The sequence below is a fragment of the Lutjanus erythropterus genome, chromosome 3 (assembly GCF_056507025.1).
Source record: "Lutjanus erythropterus isolate fLutEry1 chromosome 3, fLutEry1.hap2, whole genome shotgun sequence".
Classification (NCBI taxonomy): domain Eukaryota; kingdom Metazoa; phylum Chordata; class Actinopteri; order Lutjaniformes; family Lutjanidae; genus Lutjanus; species Lutjanus erythropterus.
Genome location: NC_139319.1, coordinates 32,107,171 through 32,124,392, shown reverse-complemented (window position 1 = coordinate 32,124,392; position 17,222 = coordinate 32,107,171). Strand labels below are relative to the sequence as shown.

The following is a 17,222-nucleotide window of genomic DNA, read 5'->3' as shown; positions in this document are numbered from 1 at the left end:
ACAAAATAGCAACAAAACCAATGCTAACATGTAAACGCAGATGGTGAACATGGAAAACAAAATGCACCTGCCTACCTGCTAAACATCATCATGTTAGCATTGTCATTATTGTTGTATTACATCTAGGAACCTAGCCCAATATTTGTCTTTTGTCCACATTTGATTTTTTAAAGAAATATTTTATATTTTTCACAGCATTGAATGGATTCTCTCACTGCTATAAATTACATTTCTTTTTGTTTGTCTTTGGTATTAAATTTTGTAATACATTTTTTACAGAGAGAAATTATTGGCCTGGTTTGTTTGTTTTAATCAGTTCAGTAATAAAAGAGTGTACTGTAAATATAAATAGGAGAAGAAGTGATAAAAATGTACTCTTACCGGAGCTCCTTTTAAGGCCCTTTTCAGACCTGGTATAAACAAGGATCCTGGGCTCTGATCACAAGCAGACAGCTGAGTACAGGTGTGAACACATCAAGGACACGTTTTAGATCTAATCGCTCAGACCACATTCGGAAGTGGTCTGGGCTGGATGAGACCACATTCTTCTTCTAGCAGTGTGTACGCAATTTGTCCTGGGCCACACTGATGGACGTCCTGTACGTTATTTGGTTGATTGTAATGCAAATCACACATGGGCGCTCTCACCAGCAGTGGATGTTTGTGAACACAGTAGAAACAAATACTCAACATGAAGTTCCTTCTTTCTTTCCATAAAAAACATTATACCTGTTTGTCTCAGCATATTGGCTATTGTTTCGCCACCAGTTCAAACACAATTGCATTTTATATGCACACAGAGCGGGGAACTGAAACATACACAGCAAATTCTTAATCTTTCATGCCTTCTTGTAAATTTGGCATTGAATGTAACACATTAAGTTGATGCTTTATGAAAAATATTGTGTTGCTGTGCAGAGCAGGTAGGCGAGACGCTCTGCGGTGAACTAAGATGTATACTTTCTTTGACTCTGTTATTAATGCCTCTCTCCTTCATCTGTGATGTGAAATCCTCAGATATCCACACGGTCAGAGAAAGCGCAGGGCTGCACAAAAAGTCATATTGTGATGTTTTGACTGAAATTGTGATTGCAATATGCGATACAATTAGAAGGAGTGATCATTTTTGCCTTACGTGACATTTGCTGCCATCTGTACCAAAAACATTTCCTTTAATCTGAAAAACAAGGTTTCTAAGACCAGAGCATCTAAGCAGCACTTCAGGTCTTCATTATAATTCTGTTTGCTCGAATATTTTTCCTTTTTCGAAAAACTACAACTTGGTTTTCATTTTGTGATTTGGATATTGCACTAGACCATATTGTGATTTTGATAATATTGCAATTAATTATACTCCACCACAGAGGTGTGAACTGAGTTATCCACTTATGATCTGATCACCCAGAACACATTAATACCAGGTTTGAGCCTTCTCTATGTGGCAACATCCCAAAGGGTCACAAGATGTAAATGTGAGTGGTGAATAAATGGATAGGAAAGAAAGCAAACACATTTCTGCTGTGCCAAATTAAGTATTATTTCAAGCACGAGTAAAAAGAATTGTAAGGACTCACAAACCTAAAACGTGGGTTGCTCTTGATTGTGGATTGATGCTATGCATATTTTGTCCACCAGAGAGCAGTATCACACTGATTACATAAACAGACGTGAAATGATAAAGTAGGATTATGCTTTTCAGGTCCTGTAATCCAAGAGCACTTTAAACCTCAACTGCTGAACGTCTGACCACCTTTCTGAGTGATTGGATTTCATCATATCTGATAACCGTTTTGATTGACTGTCTCACCTCAGCCGTCACAATTGTCTGGTTCCACCGCACTCGATTTGACAGACGTACACACACACACACAGGCTGAGGTGTAATGTAGGCCACAGCAGCGTGGGTGGGATTACTGTGGAGGTAGTTGTAATTTGGAGAGAATATCAGAGAGTGAAGATTCAGTATACAAAGACAGAGCAGGATTAAACCTAACGGGCCAGACTGACATACAAAGCTCCACTTTCCTCTCAGCCATTCACTTCCAGCAGATTATCTCGCTCCCTCTCTCCCTCGCTTTGGGACTGTCTCTCATTTCTCTCTCTCTGTATTCATCTATTTTTCTCTTTATGTCTTTTTGACTGTGCAGCAATGCCGTTTCTCCTTTAAGTGATGGTGCAAACTAAAAGACACATTCAGTTAACTCAAAGTGATAAAGAAACAGGTCTGAAAAAAGAGACAGAAGGGAAGAATTAAAGAAAGAAATGCGAAATTGCTTTACAATCAAAATAAAACATACACAAAACATACACACACAAAAGGTTTATTTATCTCAGATTTTGTTCATAAATTTGCTCAGATCTGTGTTAGTGATAGAGCCTGACCAATATATTGTCCAAACAATATTATCAGCCCAATATTGACCCAGTTTATGTATCTGGTCTGTATCTGTATTCACAAAATATGTAGAATATATTTTTTTTACAGAACACAATGCAGATTGTTTGTATTTATTTTTGTTATATGGACAGCAGTTTACACATATTTGATTTTTTTTCTTAAATCAAGTTGTTTTATTTGTGTTTTTTTATATTTAGTTTTTTTTTTTATTATTATTGTTATTATTAAAAGTACCAGTGAATGTTTACTGTTTCAGTGCCGTAATGTCATTTTTGGTGTCATACCTTTTTTTTTTTTTTTTAACTCATAACATCAGTATCGGACCCAAAATTCCAGTATCAGTCGGGTCCTAGTTATAATCATCATCCACCTATAGTTATCAATTTGACGCAGACAGGCGTGATCACTATAAGAAGTTTCCACTGTACTAATGATCATCATGAGCAACTTTTAGTAGTTTATACTGCCAATATGTCAGTTCTGAGAAACACAGAATACATTGTATCGTGTTTGATATAAGTGATTGCACATTACCTCTAAAAACAGTAATCCAAACCTTTACAATAAAGGACAAAAAGTTAAATGTGTCCTATAAAGTTAGCTCGTATACAGTGTAACTAAAGTTAGGCATGACACACTTGTTTTTGTTTTTGTTTTGTTTGTTTGATTGTTTGGTTTTTACCATTTTTTTTAGAATTTTGTTATATCTGCTATTTATTTCACAATTGAAAATTCCATGTCTGATGCATGGTTTGGTGGCAAAATAAAAATGACTGTTCCATTAAGAAAAGTCAAACCTAAGCTTCACCTTCATTTCCACTTCAGTAATTTTTTGATAGTCCCTAAATGATGGAGTAATGCGTGGATGGCGAAGGTTTGAAAAATCCAGGCAGCAAGGATAAAGCCAACAAAAAATATATAAATCAGCTGAATAGTTCTAATATTTCTTGATGTAATTCATAAAATCCCTTTAAAGAGATATGAATGGAAAAGATTAGAGGTTTACTGGCGCTCAGCTACAGAAAAGATGGAAACACACATAATGATAAAGATAATGAAACAGCAGGAGAACGGTGAGAACACTGAGAATGTAAGACGTTGAAAACGATAGTGCCAGAGAGATTATATAATGTGCTGTGAAAAACAGTTGGTACGGATGAGAGATAAGGAAAGAGCGAAAGAGAGAGAGCATGTGGAGTGACGGCTGGTGAGCATTGCTTTAAAAGGGTTTAATGCACTGCTGAAGTACTTATAGGTGACAGATGCTGACTAGAAAATTAGAGCACATTGCATGTCAGCGATTTTCTTTCAAACATCATAGACTGAAGTGTACAGTCACGCACACACACACACACACACACAAGATAAGAAGATGAATTGGCACTTGGCAAAAGTCGTGTGCACAAAAAAAATGTATGTATACCATAATGCAAGTTCAATTGAAGAGACTATATATATTATAATATTATATTATTATAATTTATATTTTTAATTATCTATATTTTTAGCTATGTTTCTCTGTTATGACTGCAATATTTACCTGGTTTATATATCTTACCTATAGTTTAATAGATCTCAGAAAACAGCTTCATAGGTTCAAAGTTATCTGGAATGTGGTTTTATGAATGATGAGTTTCATGTATAATTTATGACCCTGTTAAATCCAGCTGAACACATGTTGGTAGAAAATAACCCTCTATTATATACAGACTGATACGTGATCACTTAAATCTTGAGAAAGTCATAAATCAACTCTGTGTTGTAAATGGTTGTAATGGTTTTGGTTTGGCCTCAAGTTTGTGAGAAATTCTGATACAAAAATTGTCCCTTGCCATGAGTTTACAAAGGTGAGCGAGGACAGTTCCAGGTGCCAAGTGACACTCCCTCTTCTGTTTTGTTTTTTCCTGTTTATATGATATACCTGAGGGCAAGATTCTCCTTGTGAGCAGCTGCATGTTTGTCTATCGTGGCAAGAATATCATAGCCTACTGCTTTCTTACACCACATGCAGCAGCATGTGTATTTATTTGCTGCTATGACTTGTAAACATCACTCTAAATTAACTGGTTATGTTATTAGTACATTTCCTATTTCTTACACTGAACGCTGGGTCAAAGTTCTAACAGTACTTCACGATTTCAGAAACTAGTACTTCCCTTGTGGTTTGGCATAGCCTAACTGGTTTACTGTAACTTTTCACTCCGACTTCATCACTACCCACAGGTTAAGTTACATAGAGATATAAGGGAAGTGATGAGCAACTTGTTGAACCCCCCCCCCCATCAGACCCTGCACATGGATGCTGGGGTGGTGGCAGAGTTAAAAGAGCAGGCAGCGGCACTAGTGCAACAATGCATTGGCAGGCAGAGGGAGTACGGTGGCCAACAAGGGCAAACGTGCTGCATATACAAGAACAAGTTACATATACAGAAACGAGCTGCAAATACAGAAAAGCGCTGCAAATAAGAAAACAAATGCAAAAAGAAAACACTGCAAATCCAGTCATACAACAGACGTGCTCCAGGCCTCTAGGGGCAGTGCTGAGCTTCCACCCGACAGACAGACAACGGACGTGTCAACGTATAGTATGGAGCAGATGAGGGAGTGAGCGAGAAGAAGAAAGTTATTGATAAATTACCTGTTTTATTATCAGAATTTCATAAACAAATATTGTTATACTGGAAAATGTTATATGTACACAACTTTTCACCCCATAATATTACACTGTGGAATAGCAGATATATTTTGTACAGGAAAAAAAAATCCCTATTTTATACAAGAGAAATACATGGTTTATAACTGACTTAAAGGACACTGATGGTAAGCTTCTGTATTATGAACAATTCTGCACTAAGCATTAAATTATCTAACTTTTGTGTATCTTCTATTTTTACAGCCTTGTTTAAAACTGAATCTATTTCTTGTATTGGATTTATATACGCTGTTCCCTCTGGCAATCTCCTTATATTGTGTGACATATGTAAAGAATAACTGTTGCCATGTTTGTTTTGTATATTTGTAATTAAGAAAAAAGAAGAAGAAGAAGGAGAAGAGAGTTGTGGCTGGAGGGAAGTTGGAGTCAGGAGAGGCCATACACTCTGCTCCATATTGTACGTTGGTACATCCGCTGTCTGTCTGTCGGGTGGAAGCTCAGCACTGCCCCTAGAGGACTGGAGCACGTCTGTTGTATGACTGGATTTGTAGCATTTTCCTTTGGCATTTGTTTTCTTATTTGTGGCGCGTTTCTGTATATGCAACTCGTTTCTGTATATGTAACTTGTTTTTGTATATGCAGTACATTTGCCCTTGTCGGCCACCATAAGAGAGAAATGGGAGGTTTAACGGTTTAATTAGACCACCAGATTCGAAGGGTGAATTTGGTATGTACTATGAAGAGGCCTGAGGCATGTCACATGTGATTGGCGGTGCAGCCCGAGTTGACTGCCTGAACTAACTGTCAGGTGTCACCACATTAATTTAGCAGGCAGGCATGTTGAAGAATGAGGTTATAATGGACATCAAATGGAGTCTGGACACTCAACTTTTAGTTTCATGTGACCACCATTGAAATGCCCAGACATGCTTGACGCGTAGTCAAAACAACACCCTCGTTTGAGACGTTAAGTTTAAACATGATGAGTCATACGCATTGTAAAATCCAAGAAACATGTTCTGTGCTGTCAAATTTGAATCCACAAGCTGGAAACAGCGTGAGAGATGTTCATATGCACTAAAATCTGTCATTCCATCTGCTGTGTGTCCAAAGAAAAAACAGTGTTGAGTTTCAGGGGGGATTTCTCACTGTATGGCATCAGCCAGCATTTCAAGTACTTGTTCTGGATTGTATCCGACATCCAATTGTCACTGTGACAGCCGTTCTCTAGCTTTTGGTAGTGAGTGTGCTCTCCAAAATGAGCTGTTAATGCGTGTTTGAGTAGCATCTCTTTTGTGCCCAGAAATTTAATAAATAAAAGTCAACACTGTCCTGTCAGAACAGAAATTTTCAAAACACCCATATTTGAACAAAATTATCAGTGCTGAACTGCCACTGACCCTGTTATAGTCCCGATACATGCAGAGTCAGTGACTATTTGATTCCCATAGCTGGAGTTCCTGGCCCAGCCTAATGGCATGTTCATACTGGCAAAATCATCAGATTACAAGTCATTTTCAATGGAAGCCAGAGACATGAAGCTAGTTGGGCGTGAGGCTCCACAAATCAAAGTTGAGCTGGCCTCAACTTTTTTCAGCACTCCAATTACATGGTGACACATCAACTAATCATATCAGGTTTTTTGCCACTTCTGCCTCCCATCCCACCACGGTTCCTGTGGCATGTAGACAATGGACATGCTGTTAGACAGTTTCCAGTTTTATTTAACCCTACTCTTTTTTCTTGCCATATCAACAAAAAATGCAGCTCAATGATCCATGTTCACTGATTTTACATACAAGTCCTCAATGACAACAAGAGTTTAAGCGAACACTCCACAGGTGACTCACTGCCAGTGTAGCTGGCCACATTTCACGCTCTATTAAAAATTACTCAGTAAACTAAGTGATAAGCTCTGAATTGTTACCCACCCAAAACGCTCTCAGTCTTTTCTTTTTCCCAGGGTCCAGCTCACCTTATGTAACTAATACGCAGTACTGTGATTAAAATAAATCTAGATTATACATTGATTATGTAAATAACACAGTTTCCTTCAAGAGTGTTTATTTGCCCATAACAATTTCTGATAATTTGTGTCTAATATACAGTATGCAGTGCTGTCTATTCCTGCTGTGGCAATCAACACACGTTACACAGTCTGTTCTTGCTCTGTTCAGCCACTCCCTCCTCTTTTGTCTTCTCTTTTCTTTTTCCCAGGATCCTCTGAATGGATTTTTGTTCTGTCTTTAACACCATAGTACAGCTCCTCTACAGGACATCCTTTCCCAGCTGAGTGTGCCTGACTCCGCCTGCAGGTTGATCACTTGCCATCTGACAAGAGAGCACTGTTTCCCCTCAAAGCTACATCCTTTCGTCTTTATACTGCTTTTTAACTGGTAGAGATGCAAATGAGCAAACATCAGATTGTTTTACATTTTTTCTAATGAAGATGTCCTAAACTGCACCGTGCATAAGCGAACAGGATAACCAACAATTGAAAATAGTTCTGGTTCTGTTTTCAAAGTTTCACACACTTATTTAACATCCATTGGTCAAAGTTGACGCTGCTGCTTGACATTTCTGTTTTTCCCCCATTCAGTGGTCAACATGGACAACGAGGCACTAATTAACAAGATTGAGAAGCAGCAGGTTTTGTGATCCGCAGCATCCTTTTTATGACAATACCATCAAGAAGAGATCAGGAAGCTGTTGAGAGTAACAAATAACAAGACAAACGACCGCCAATAAAATGACCTTAGTTATGAAGGAGGGAGAAAAGACAAGAGGTGCTCCTGTGTCATTGCTCGTGGTATACCTGGACAATTTTGTCATGTTCCATTCATCAGTGTTTGCTCGCTCACTGTATGTTAGAAAGAGGTGTTACTCTTCTCCCTGTACATCAACAGTATCTCCTCCAGTCATCAGTCCGTCAAGCTCATGAAGTTTGTAGATGACACTGCCCTCATCTCTGCTAGATATGGACACCTGGTGTGGACAGAACAACTTAAAGATCCACTATCATTGAGTCCATCCCCACCGTCTGGTACGCTGCCCTGTGCTAGACAGATTATGGCTGACCCCTCTCACCCTGGACACAAACTCTTTGAAACCTTCCCTGGTAGAATGACTCCTGTCTCATCCCGGTCTTGTCAATGCAGCATTCACACACTTCATGAATAAAAAAGACAACAGAACACCAAGATTATGTTCAAAATAAAGTGCATATTTATATACTTTATATAAAAACTGAACTATTGTTGTTATAAATTACAGTCCCATTGACCTTCTTTCCTGTCCCATCCCAGTCCCGTGAAGACAGCTGAAACTGACCCCAATCCAGTGGGAATCCCCACAGGAATTCCTGTGAAAAATGTCAGCCTGTAATACCAAGGTAAATTCCTGGTATCATTAAAACTTACTCAACAAATTATAAACCTGATTCTGATTTATGGGTCCTCGGTCATTTGCCAGACATTTCCAAAAATCTACATAGTCCTATTTAAATGAACTTTCCTTCATCTACATGTGTGGTCCTCCTGAAACACTGTAACTGTTTCTGCCCCACCTATTTTGTAAAGAGTACTACAAATCAGACTGAGTGAAAATGATGTCCTTGGTATGAAAACATGCTGGCCATCATACTGTACATGTAGGAAGTGTGGTGTGTCTGTGTGCTTGTACGTGCACTGCACAGGCCCATATGGCAAATGTAATAAACAATGAGAAGCACTATAAAGTGCAGAGGATTGAGGACAGGCCTACATCAGCATCGGAACAGACGAGATCAGAGAGACATAGAGAGGAAATAAATAAGGGATTATTGGAGATACATGGACAGAAAATAGTGTTGAGCTCAAAAAAGACAAGATGTGTGTGCAGCTGTCATAATTCTGCAAAATGTCAGAATTTTATACATTAATGTTTATTTTCAATCTGTAAAAGAGCTGTTTTTTTATGAGACAGGCCAGTCCAAGAGTGTTAGAAAATACACATTCGTCATTGATTTAGCATCTGTGTATGTGAGGGCAATATTTACAAGAAGAGGAACCAAGAGAGAAGCTGGCAGATGAAAAAGTGAGTGATGAATGTAGATACAGGCAGATGGATGAATGAAAGTAGGAGAGAGAGGGATGGGAAAAGGAGGAGCAACAACAGTAGGAGATGTGCCTCAGATTATCAACCAGTGTCAGATGCTCTAGCGACAGATAAAGAGGAGGAGTGGACAAGAGCGTGACAGGAGGAGAGACAGAGAGAAAGAGGACGTCTCTGTGCATGCGAGCCGGGCCGCAAAGATGACCGACACGAAAAGCGTATCGTCCATGGAAGTGCCAGAGGGGAAGTTAATGAAGAAGGTCAGTGGATGTACATGCCAAATAAGAGTTTGCGTTGTCCTAAATCCTGCAAGTGGTGCTCTCGCAAGCCAAACATGATCTACTGTAACTGCCGTGACCCAGAGGCCCGGCTGGCATGGACCTTATTTACTGTATTTGTTTACAACTTTCAAACTGAATAATTGTTTAAAATTTTATCAGTATGTTAAAAGGATAGTTTGGGTTTTTTTTCAAAGTGGGGTTATGTGAGGTATTTGTCCATAATCAGTGTATCACCTGCACTGGATGTCGGTTGTCACTCCACCAGTTTGGAGAAGCAAAAAGGAGTACCAGCAAGAAAACTACAAGCAATGAACTACTGGGGATGGGGTGAGCAATAAAACAAATATTAGCCACTTAAAAACAGTCCTAAAAGATCAATATCAGTTTATGTGTACGCAATATTTAGAAGAGTTTTGCCACTTTGCTGTCAGACAACCTTTTCTGACAGAAAACCACTGTAATACAGTATATTGTGTTCTGTGAGATAAAAGTAGTGATTTAATTTATGGAGTTTGGTTGGTTTGGAGAGACACAGATTTGACTGTCCGACAGCAAAGTGAAGTGGTTAAAATATTCGGAATATAGTAAATATAGCGTACACTTACACTGATATTGTTTTTGTTTGTTTGTTGTTTGTTTGTTTTTTTAGGTGGGCATTTTTTGAGTGGCTAAAATCTGTTTTGTTGGTGACTCTGTCCACAGCAGTTCATTGTTTAGCTTCCATGCTGTTACTCCTCTCTGCTTCTCCTAACTGTGGTGTGTCTACTGGGATCTAATGTGTGTTTGTGTATCATCCTTTCCCTGATTCTTTTCTTTCTAGGAATTTGTGTCCATTTAATCTTGGAGTGTGCAATAAGTTAAATGATGTTCATTCATTTATTCATCCATTCATGGTCTCTGTAGTGTGAATAATCATCTCTCTTTCAGTGCTCTTTCTCTTGTTATTCATTAAATTTTTCGTCCAACAACTTTCCCATTTCAACCTCATTGTTCACGCTTCAGGGTTCCATCAAGAAGAAGATTGAGTCATTCCGGCGATGGAGTTCAGCAAGTATGAAGAGGCCGCCAAAGCCTAAGGCCAAGACCTTGAGTCTGTCTTCCCCTGTGGGAGACCCCGATGACCTCTGGCTGCAAGAGGGAGACAGGAGAAAGCTGCGACCCATCGTCGACTCAGTCTTCGGACAGGTAGGGTACCAAACTGGGCTTTATATTACCTCACATATCTTTGTGTGAGTGCTCTTGTCTGTCAAAATGGCATGTCTGTGTGGCAAAAAATGATACCATCCTTTTGGATGCTTTCCGACAAACATATTTCTGACAAACTTGCCAAGACTAACTGCTTGTCAGCTGATGAATGAATGAGTGAAACAATGAATAAGCGTCTTGATTCTCCGAAGAGAAGCGAGTGCAGCTCACTGCCACTGTGAGTTTAAATAGTAATGAGTACAGAGAGAGTGAGAGCCATTGTTTGGCCTGTGCGTGAAACTTGCAAGCTATCAATCTATTAATTGATTTAAAAGTTCTTTGAGGAGTTGTTGGCCACTAGTAGTGATGTGAAGTAATGTTTTGGTAAGTTTTATTTGTATCTTGGGGGCACATGTGCAGATATGCAAGAATGTATGTGACATGATTAGGGCTGGGCACCATTCACATTTGAATGGGCTACCAGTACCTGGGATTTGGTATCGGTACTTTAATCGCTCTGTAATAAAACATAAGGTAACTTCTTGTAAAAATTGAGTCCAGTCTTGTGAATTTATGCCTGCAGATTGTCAGTCTGTTTGGCTGCCAGTTTGACTGTCAAACTGACTATCAAACATGGTACACTCTTCAGCTTTAAGATAAATTTGTGTTTGGCCAGGTGTTTCCTCAAGTTAGACGTGTTGCCTTGGCGTGTTTTTGCAAACACACACGAGATGTCACCACATTCTCTGTCACTTGAGCAAGTTGCAGGGATAGTATAACATCATTATTATCCATCTTGCTCATACGTCTGCGAGTATTTTTTTTGAGAAGTTGGAAGTTATTTTTTCCCCTGTTTTGTATAATGAGATTATAGTGGGTTGAAATTAATGAACAAAATTTTCAGTTTGACCTAAGTATTACTGGTTGACTATATAGGAAGTTTCTAAGTCATGGCAGCCCTGATAGGTACTCAGTAGTACCTACATAAGAACCACAGCGCAGTATCAGTGAGGAGTGCATTGAACAAAATATATCCTGACAAATATTCATGTAACCCTGGTGTGATCACATAGAAGGAAAAAAAACTGATCGTGGGATGGATTATTTTTTTTCATTTCAAGTCAAGATCATGACCAGATCGAGGAAATGTTATTAGATTTCCTCGTAGAGTCACTGCGCCCTGCTCTTCTCACATATAATCACTTGATGGAGACAGACGACAGACTAGAGGAACGAATGTAAGAAGACATGAAAGACAGTTTTTCAGATCAGAAAAGAGGGTTTTTAAAGTTTAGATGCAAAGTCAATAATTATCATTGGAAGATCACTAGATTGGGCACTGATGACTTATGTGCATCTTATGTGATTCTGTTGACCACCTGGTTCTTGTGTGTACAGGTGCACAAGCATGCAGGTGTGTAAAATGTCTGAATTTGTGTATTCAAATGAACTCTATCAAACCTGGATCTGTACGCTACTTAGTTTGCACCTTTGCTTGCACAGCAGCTTGAGGGGAACTGCTGTTTGAATCTTTTTAATCGTGGTTCATTTTAAATTTCTGTGTGCTCAAACTACACTTTCTGTTGTCTCTGGATTGGTCTGGATGTTACCATGACAGCAACAGTTTGCGTCCACATCGCCACCTGTGGCTATGCAGTTACCAAACCAGTTTGTGTTTTCAATGGAGCAAAGACAAAAGACTTTCTTTGTTTTGTCTTATTTTGTTTGGCACATGGTGCCTTTTTTGCAGCTCTTCTAAAACTTAAAAATCACAAGAGCAAAAATGGAAGAAATGAATTTAATAGTGTGGTTCTAATGAAAGCTGCAATCACTGGCATTTTCAGCTAACTTGCTCACAGTAATTAGTGTTACTTAGGACGACAAGCAGCATATGATTAGGCCGTGGTATTATGTAGAGTTACATGTACATAAAAAAAAAAAATCCTGCTCATTACTTGCCCATTGACTGTGTAGTATTTCCCCACTCTGTGGTAAAAGGTCCCGGATGCTAAAATCCTATTCTCTAGGTTAATCTTCATTTTTGAAAATGCAAATAAAGTTTAGCAGCAAAAATGCAGTAGCATTCTGACCTTACTCTTTTCTTACCATTTGCCTGGTAGGATGCTTTAATTTCAGTCTTCAATCATGATATTATGTGTGCTGCTGTTAAGTGTATTACTAAGAACCCTTTAGAAAAGTCTAATTTTAAAACAAGTCAGCTGAAAGCATAAAAAAGTCAGCCTGATGTTAGTTTCATTAGCTATCAAGTTACAGCTAGTAAATATCACTTGGCAGTTGTCATTTCCGCCAGCGAAATCATCAATTGTCAGCTTGAAGCCTGCTCAAGAATCCACTGAAATATTTAACTGGACATTGTTATGTGCTGTGTAACAACAGTTCGAGTCACATGGCTTTCAAAATGTCACTTTTGGTCATTTGTTTACAGTCACAAGATGTTCATGAAGTCTCCACTGAAGAGAAAAGGAGGTCCTGCTGTTTTTTTCCTCTGTTCTTCTTCTTCTTTTTTTTTTTTACTCTCTGGTTCCCATTGTCCAGATGAGTAGTCCTTACACTCAGTAACAGATGGAGTGAATGATGAGAAAAGTGCTGGGCTGAAGGCTGGGGAGTGATGGATGTCAAAGAAAGAGAGAAGAGATTGATTGCAACGTAAAGGCAGATTAGAGCTTAAAACAAGCGAGAGGACAAGACGGTCAGTTAGACGCATTAACTATATGGCATCACTCAAACTCAGTGCACTCGAGGCACAGAGTGCATTTATCAACTCCCTACTCTGATGATTTTTTTTTTTTTTTGACAGATGCAGCACATCAGCTTGTAAATTAATGGTTTGGTCAGAATCAGGGAGAGATTTAATGAGTTTTAAAGTTAGGACTCACAGTGACCTGCATGCTAATCCATGTTTTACACAAGTTTAATTACTCTACTAACAAATGCGAAATATGGTGTATAAATCTGCTTATACACAAAAACAAGTTATTTACCACTGAGTGGGCAAATTCAACATAAATTTGTACTGATAGTATAACATGGAGAGATTATAGGAGAAATCTGTAATTTATTCGCTGTAATAAATCATAAAATGACCATGATATGTCAAGAGAGATGACATAGGATACATGCTAAATTAAAATACTGTCTTTATTGACAACATTGCAACAGCTGCAGAGTCCTCCTGAAATTTGTATTCAAGTCCATAACTCACCTTATTTAAAGCTCAAATTAATGCCATGTGTTCGCCGAATGAGTGAGGGTCAGTATATGAGTTGACTGAAATCATTAATAATCTTTTAGGAGTAGATGTTTATAACAGTTAAATTGAGCAATATGTTAATAAAGTCTCGTAGGCAATCAGACATGTTGATTGCGTTGATTGATCGTTGGTTGTATTTTCACAGCAGTGGGTTTTTGTTTCAGGATAACAAACTTAACAGCTGATCAACTGACTCATCATCAACTTGTTGTTGTCAAATGTTGTGCTTGTCTTGTGCTCCTGCAGCCCACCTGAGCTTCCTTGAGTCTGGGGAAGAGGGGGTTGGGGGGAAACAACTCACTTCAACCGTAGATTGTATATTAAATAGGATTCCAATCTATTCAACATAGTTGGAGTTTGGATTGCAGTTCTCTTTTTTGGATGTACAGTTGCTGCATAAGTCTCCTTAAAGTTACTGCAGTCAGTCACTTTAGATTGTACAGGATTAGTGTGGCTGTTGAATGAATGTTGATATATGTATGCAATTAACATACTGTTACTGTGAACTTAGTATCTTAACATATGGTACGCATACTCACCAACCCTGAGTTTTTTTTAAACCTAAGTGGTCTGAGGAATCTCCCCCCGACAAATTTGATTTTCATAGAATTTATTTCCTGCATTTTGGTGACTTTGAAAGAACTGAGATGAATGAAAACAAAATAATATACAAAATACAATTTCTTGCAAACAGATGCCTGCAGATGCTAACAACAATAATACAATACAATAATAGCTGACAATTATTTTTGTTTTGTTTTTGTCTGTTAGTGTGCTGTGCTCTAATCCTGTGTTCTGACATGTGTTCTAATTGATTGATGTTTTTTTATACTCTTTATTTTTCTCTGTTTTCTGTGTGAAGCACATTGTAACAGTGTGTTTTAAAATCTGATATATAAACACAGCTTTACTTATTTACTCATATACTTACTAGCTAGAAAACACAGGACCACAGCATTTAGCCTTATCTAGTTATCTAATTTCAAATTTGATTACAATAACACAGAAAATTAACATATTACAAACTGCTCTCTAAGGGTATATTTTAGGCTGCTCTGTGAAAAATTGTGTATCTTTCCTTTAAAACTCCATATAAAAAGAAAAATGTATGAAAATTTGTCACAAACTGGGAGAAATATGGGAGAACAGGACAACATGTTAGCACATTTTCTTATCAGACTTGTTGGCAGGACGATATCATTAGTTTTCTGATGGTATAGAGACAATAAAGTACAATCCAAGACGCTGAATTTGAGTGACAAACCTTTGAGTTTGCAGCTTATCTGTGCCAAAACTGCACATCAGTACTATGAAACTCTGGAAAGATATCACTGTGGCAATTTTCTTACATCATTCTTACATTCTTACATCATTTCTAAGATAAATAGCAATGCAGCGTCTTCCCAAAAGTGTTTCAGGACATTAAAATCCAAAAACTCCATCTGTGGTGTTTTTTTTTTTCTGTGGCTTTTTAGTTGATTCATTTTGCATTTGTTCTCCAGTTCATTTTTCAGACTCTAATGCTTTTGCCAATCAGTATTTGTCAATTTGCCAGTCACACACAGGGATGTGGTAGGATTTTTTTTTTTACATTTTCAAAACCACAGAATTGATATTGTGGCCCAAATTGCATTTGTCCACTGCAACTGAAACGGATTTTGTTTTGTCATCAACAAAATTTAAAATTAAGATACTATATACATCAAATTGAATTTTATTTATGTATTTTATTTTTTAATGCATATTAGTACATGAAAATAGATTTTATTATTGTTTGTGATGTAAAATCTGAGCATATTATGCTCTGAAACTAACTAAAAAAAGAATAATAATCCTCATTTTTAAAAAATCTTTTAAAAAAGAGATTTATTTCAGTTTTCGGCTTTATCACAAACTTTTAATCAAGTTACACACTGTTTACTTTTAAATGTCTGTATTTATCAACAAAATAATGAGAACAAAAAACAGGAGCAGCTTTAGTCGACAGATTTAAAAGCGGGTTAGTTGATGGACCATTACCACTAGCAGCAACAGTTGTGTCCTACACTTGTGGATGGAGGAAAAGAACACAGTTCCAACCTTCCCGTGCCTTCATCCTGCTTTTCGCAAAGAAATATTTAATCCACAGGACCTCCAAGACCTCAGTGAAAACTCCGACCTAACTTTCAGGTCACATGAAAATGCACAAACAAAATCTGGACAGGTGCAAAAGGCATTATCCTCCTTTTGGAAATGGGTAAGTGGGCGAGAATGAGAGCAGGGAATGTGGGACAATCCAGACAGCCATATGTGTTCGCAGTCTGTACAGTGATGTCAGGTTAAATTTAAATCCTCCACTGACTGTACCAGAACTTTTTCCTAATATGAACCCAGCACAGTCCAGAGTTCAGGTCTGATAAAGGTTTCATGAGGAAACTCTTAATATAAGGTATATATATATATAATATATGGTTTAATATTTTTTATGGCTTCCATCTTTTCTCTGTTGACGCTGATCTCACTGTCAGAATGTTTCTGGGTCTTAAACACACAAACACAGAAAGACTATCTGCTGAAATAACTACAGAGGAAACCTCTTAATGATCGCAACGCTCAGGGTCAAACTGATCACTAAAGGCAGATCATTACAACAGTATCTTTCTCTCTCTCTCTCTCTCTTTATTCCTCATGCAGATTACCATACAAATGACACTGACATATTTATTACATGACTATGAAGTAAGGAAACAGACACTGTTGTTTTATTGTTTGTTTGTTTGTTTACAGCACAGCAGTTTCAAATGGTATGTCAGCCTCACCAGCTTCCCCACACAGTTTCTTAAACACAATTGTTCTCTCACTTTTTAAATTGTTCAAACCAGCCGACACTTTCAAAAAAAGAAGTTGAAAAAACTCTTAATTTCAAGGCAACTGCTTTCACTACATTTTTGAATTTTGACTCAAACTCAAAGTTTTGAGATAAACTAAAAAATGTTTTTTGAAATAATTAAATTTTCTTCTTAAACTTAAAAAACTTAAAGCTATAGTTCACCCAAAAATGAAATTTCACTCAATATCTACTCACCCCTGTGCTGATGTGAGGGTGGGTGAAGATCTCCAGTTCACAAAACACTTCCAGAGCTTCAGTGGAAAACAGCGTTGCAGCCAAATCCAATACAATTGAAGTGAATGGTGACCAGTTTCAAAATGTGAAAAAAGAATACAAAAAAACCCACAAAATGTCTCCATACTGCTCGTGCCCTCATCCACGGCACGACACAAGATATACAAATTTAATAACATATAAATTTGAGTTTAACGCCCCCCCATAAAATTGTATTTCAAAAATCATTCACAGCTTTG

The 17,222-nt window shown here is 37.8% G+C and overlaps 1 protein-coding gene across 2 annotated transcripts in view; it reads left to right on the top strand.

The window, feature by feature from the left end:
- The first annotated feature begins 9,050 nt into the window (after nt 1-9,050).
- Nucleotides 9,051-17,222, top strand: part of cabp2a (calcium binding protein 2a) — a 28,164-nt gene continuing 19,992 nt past the window's right edge. The window contains exons 1-2 of one of the 2 annotated variants that reach the window (XM_084715842.1): nt 9,051-9,403; nt 10,427-10,609. In XM_084715842.1, the coding sequence (XP_084571968.1) occupies nt 9,344-9,403; nt 10,427-10,609 (243 nt within the window). In that variant the 5' untranslated portion in view covers nt 9,051-9,343. The remainder of the gene's footprint in view (nt 9,404-10,426; nt 10,610-17,222) is intronic. The other variant, XM_084715844.1, reaches the window with a different exon arrangement.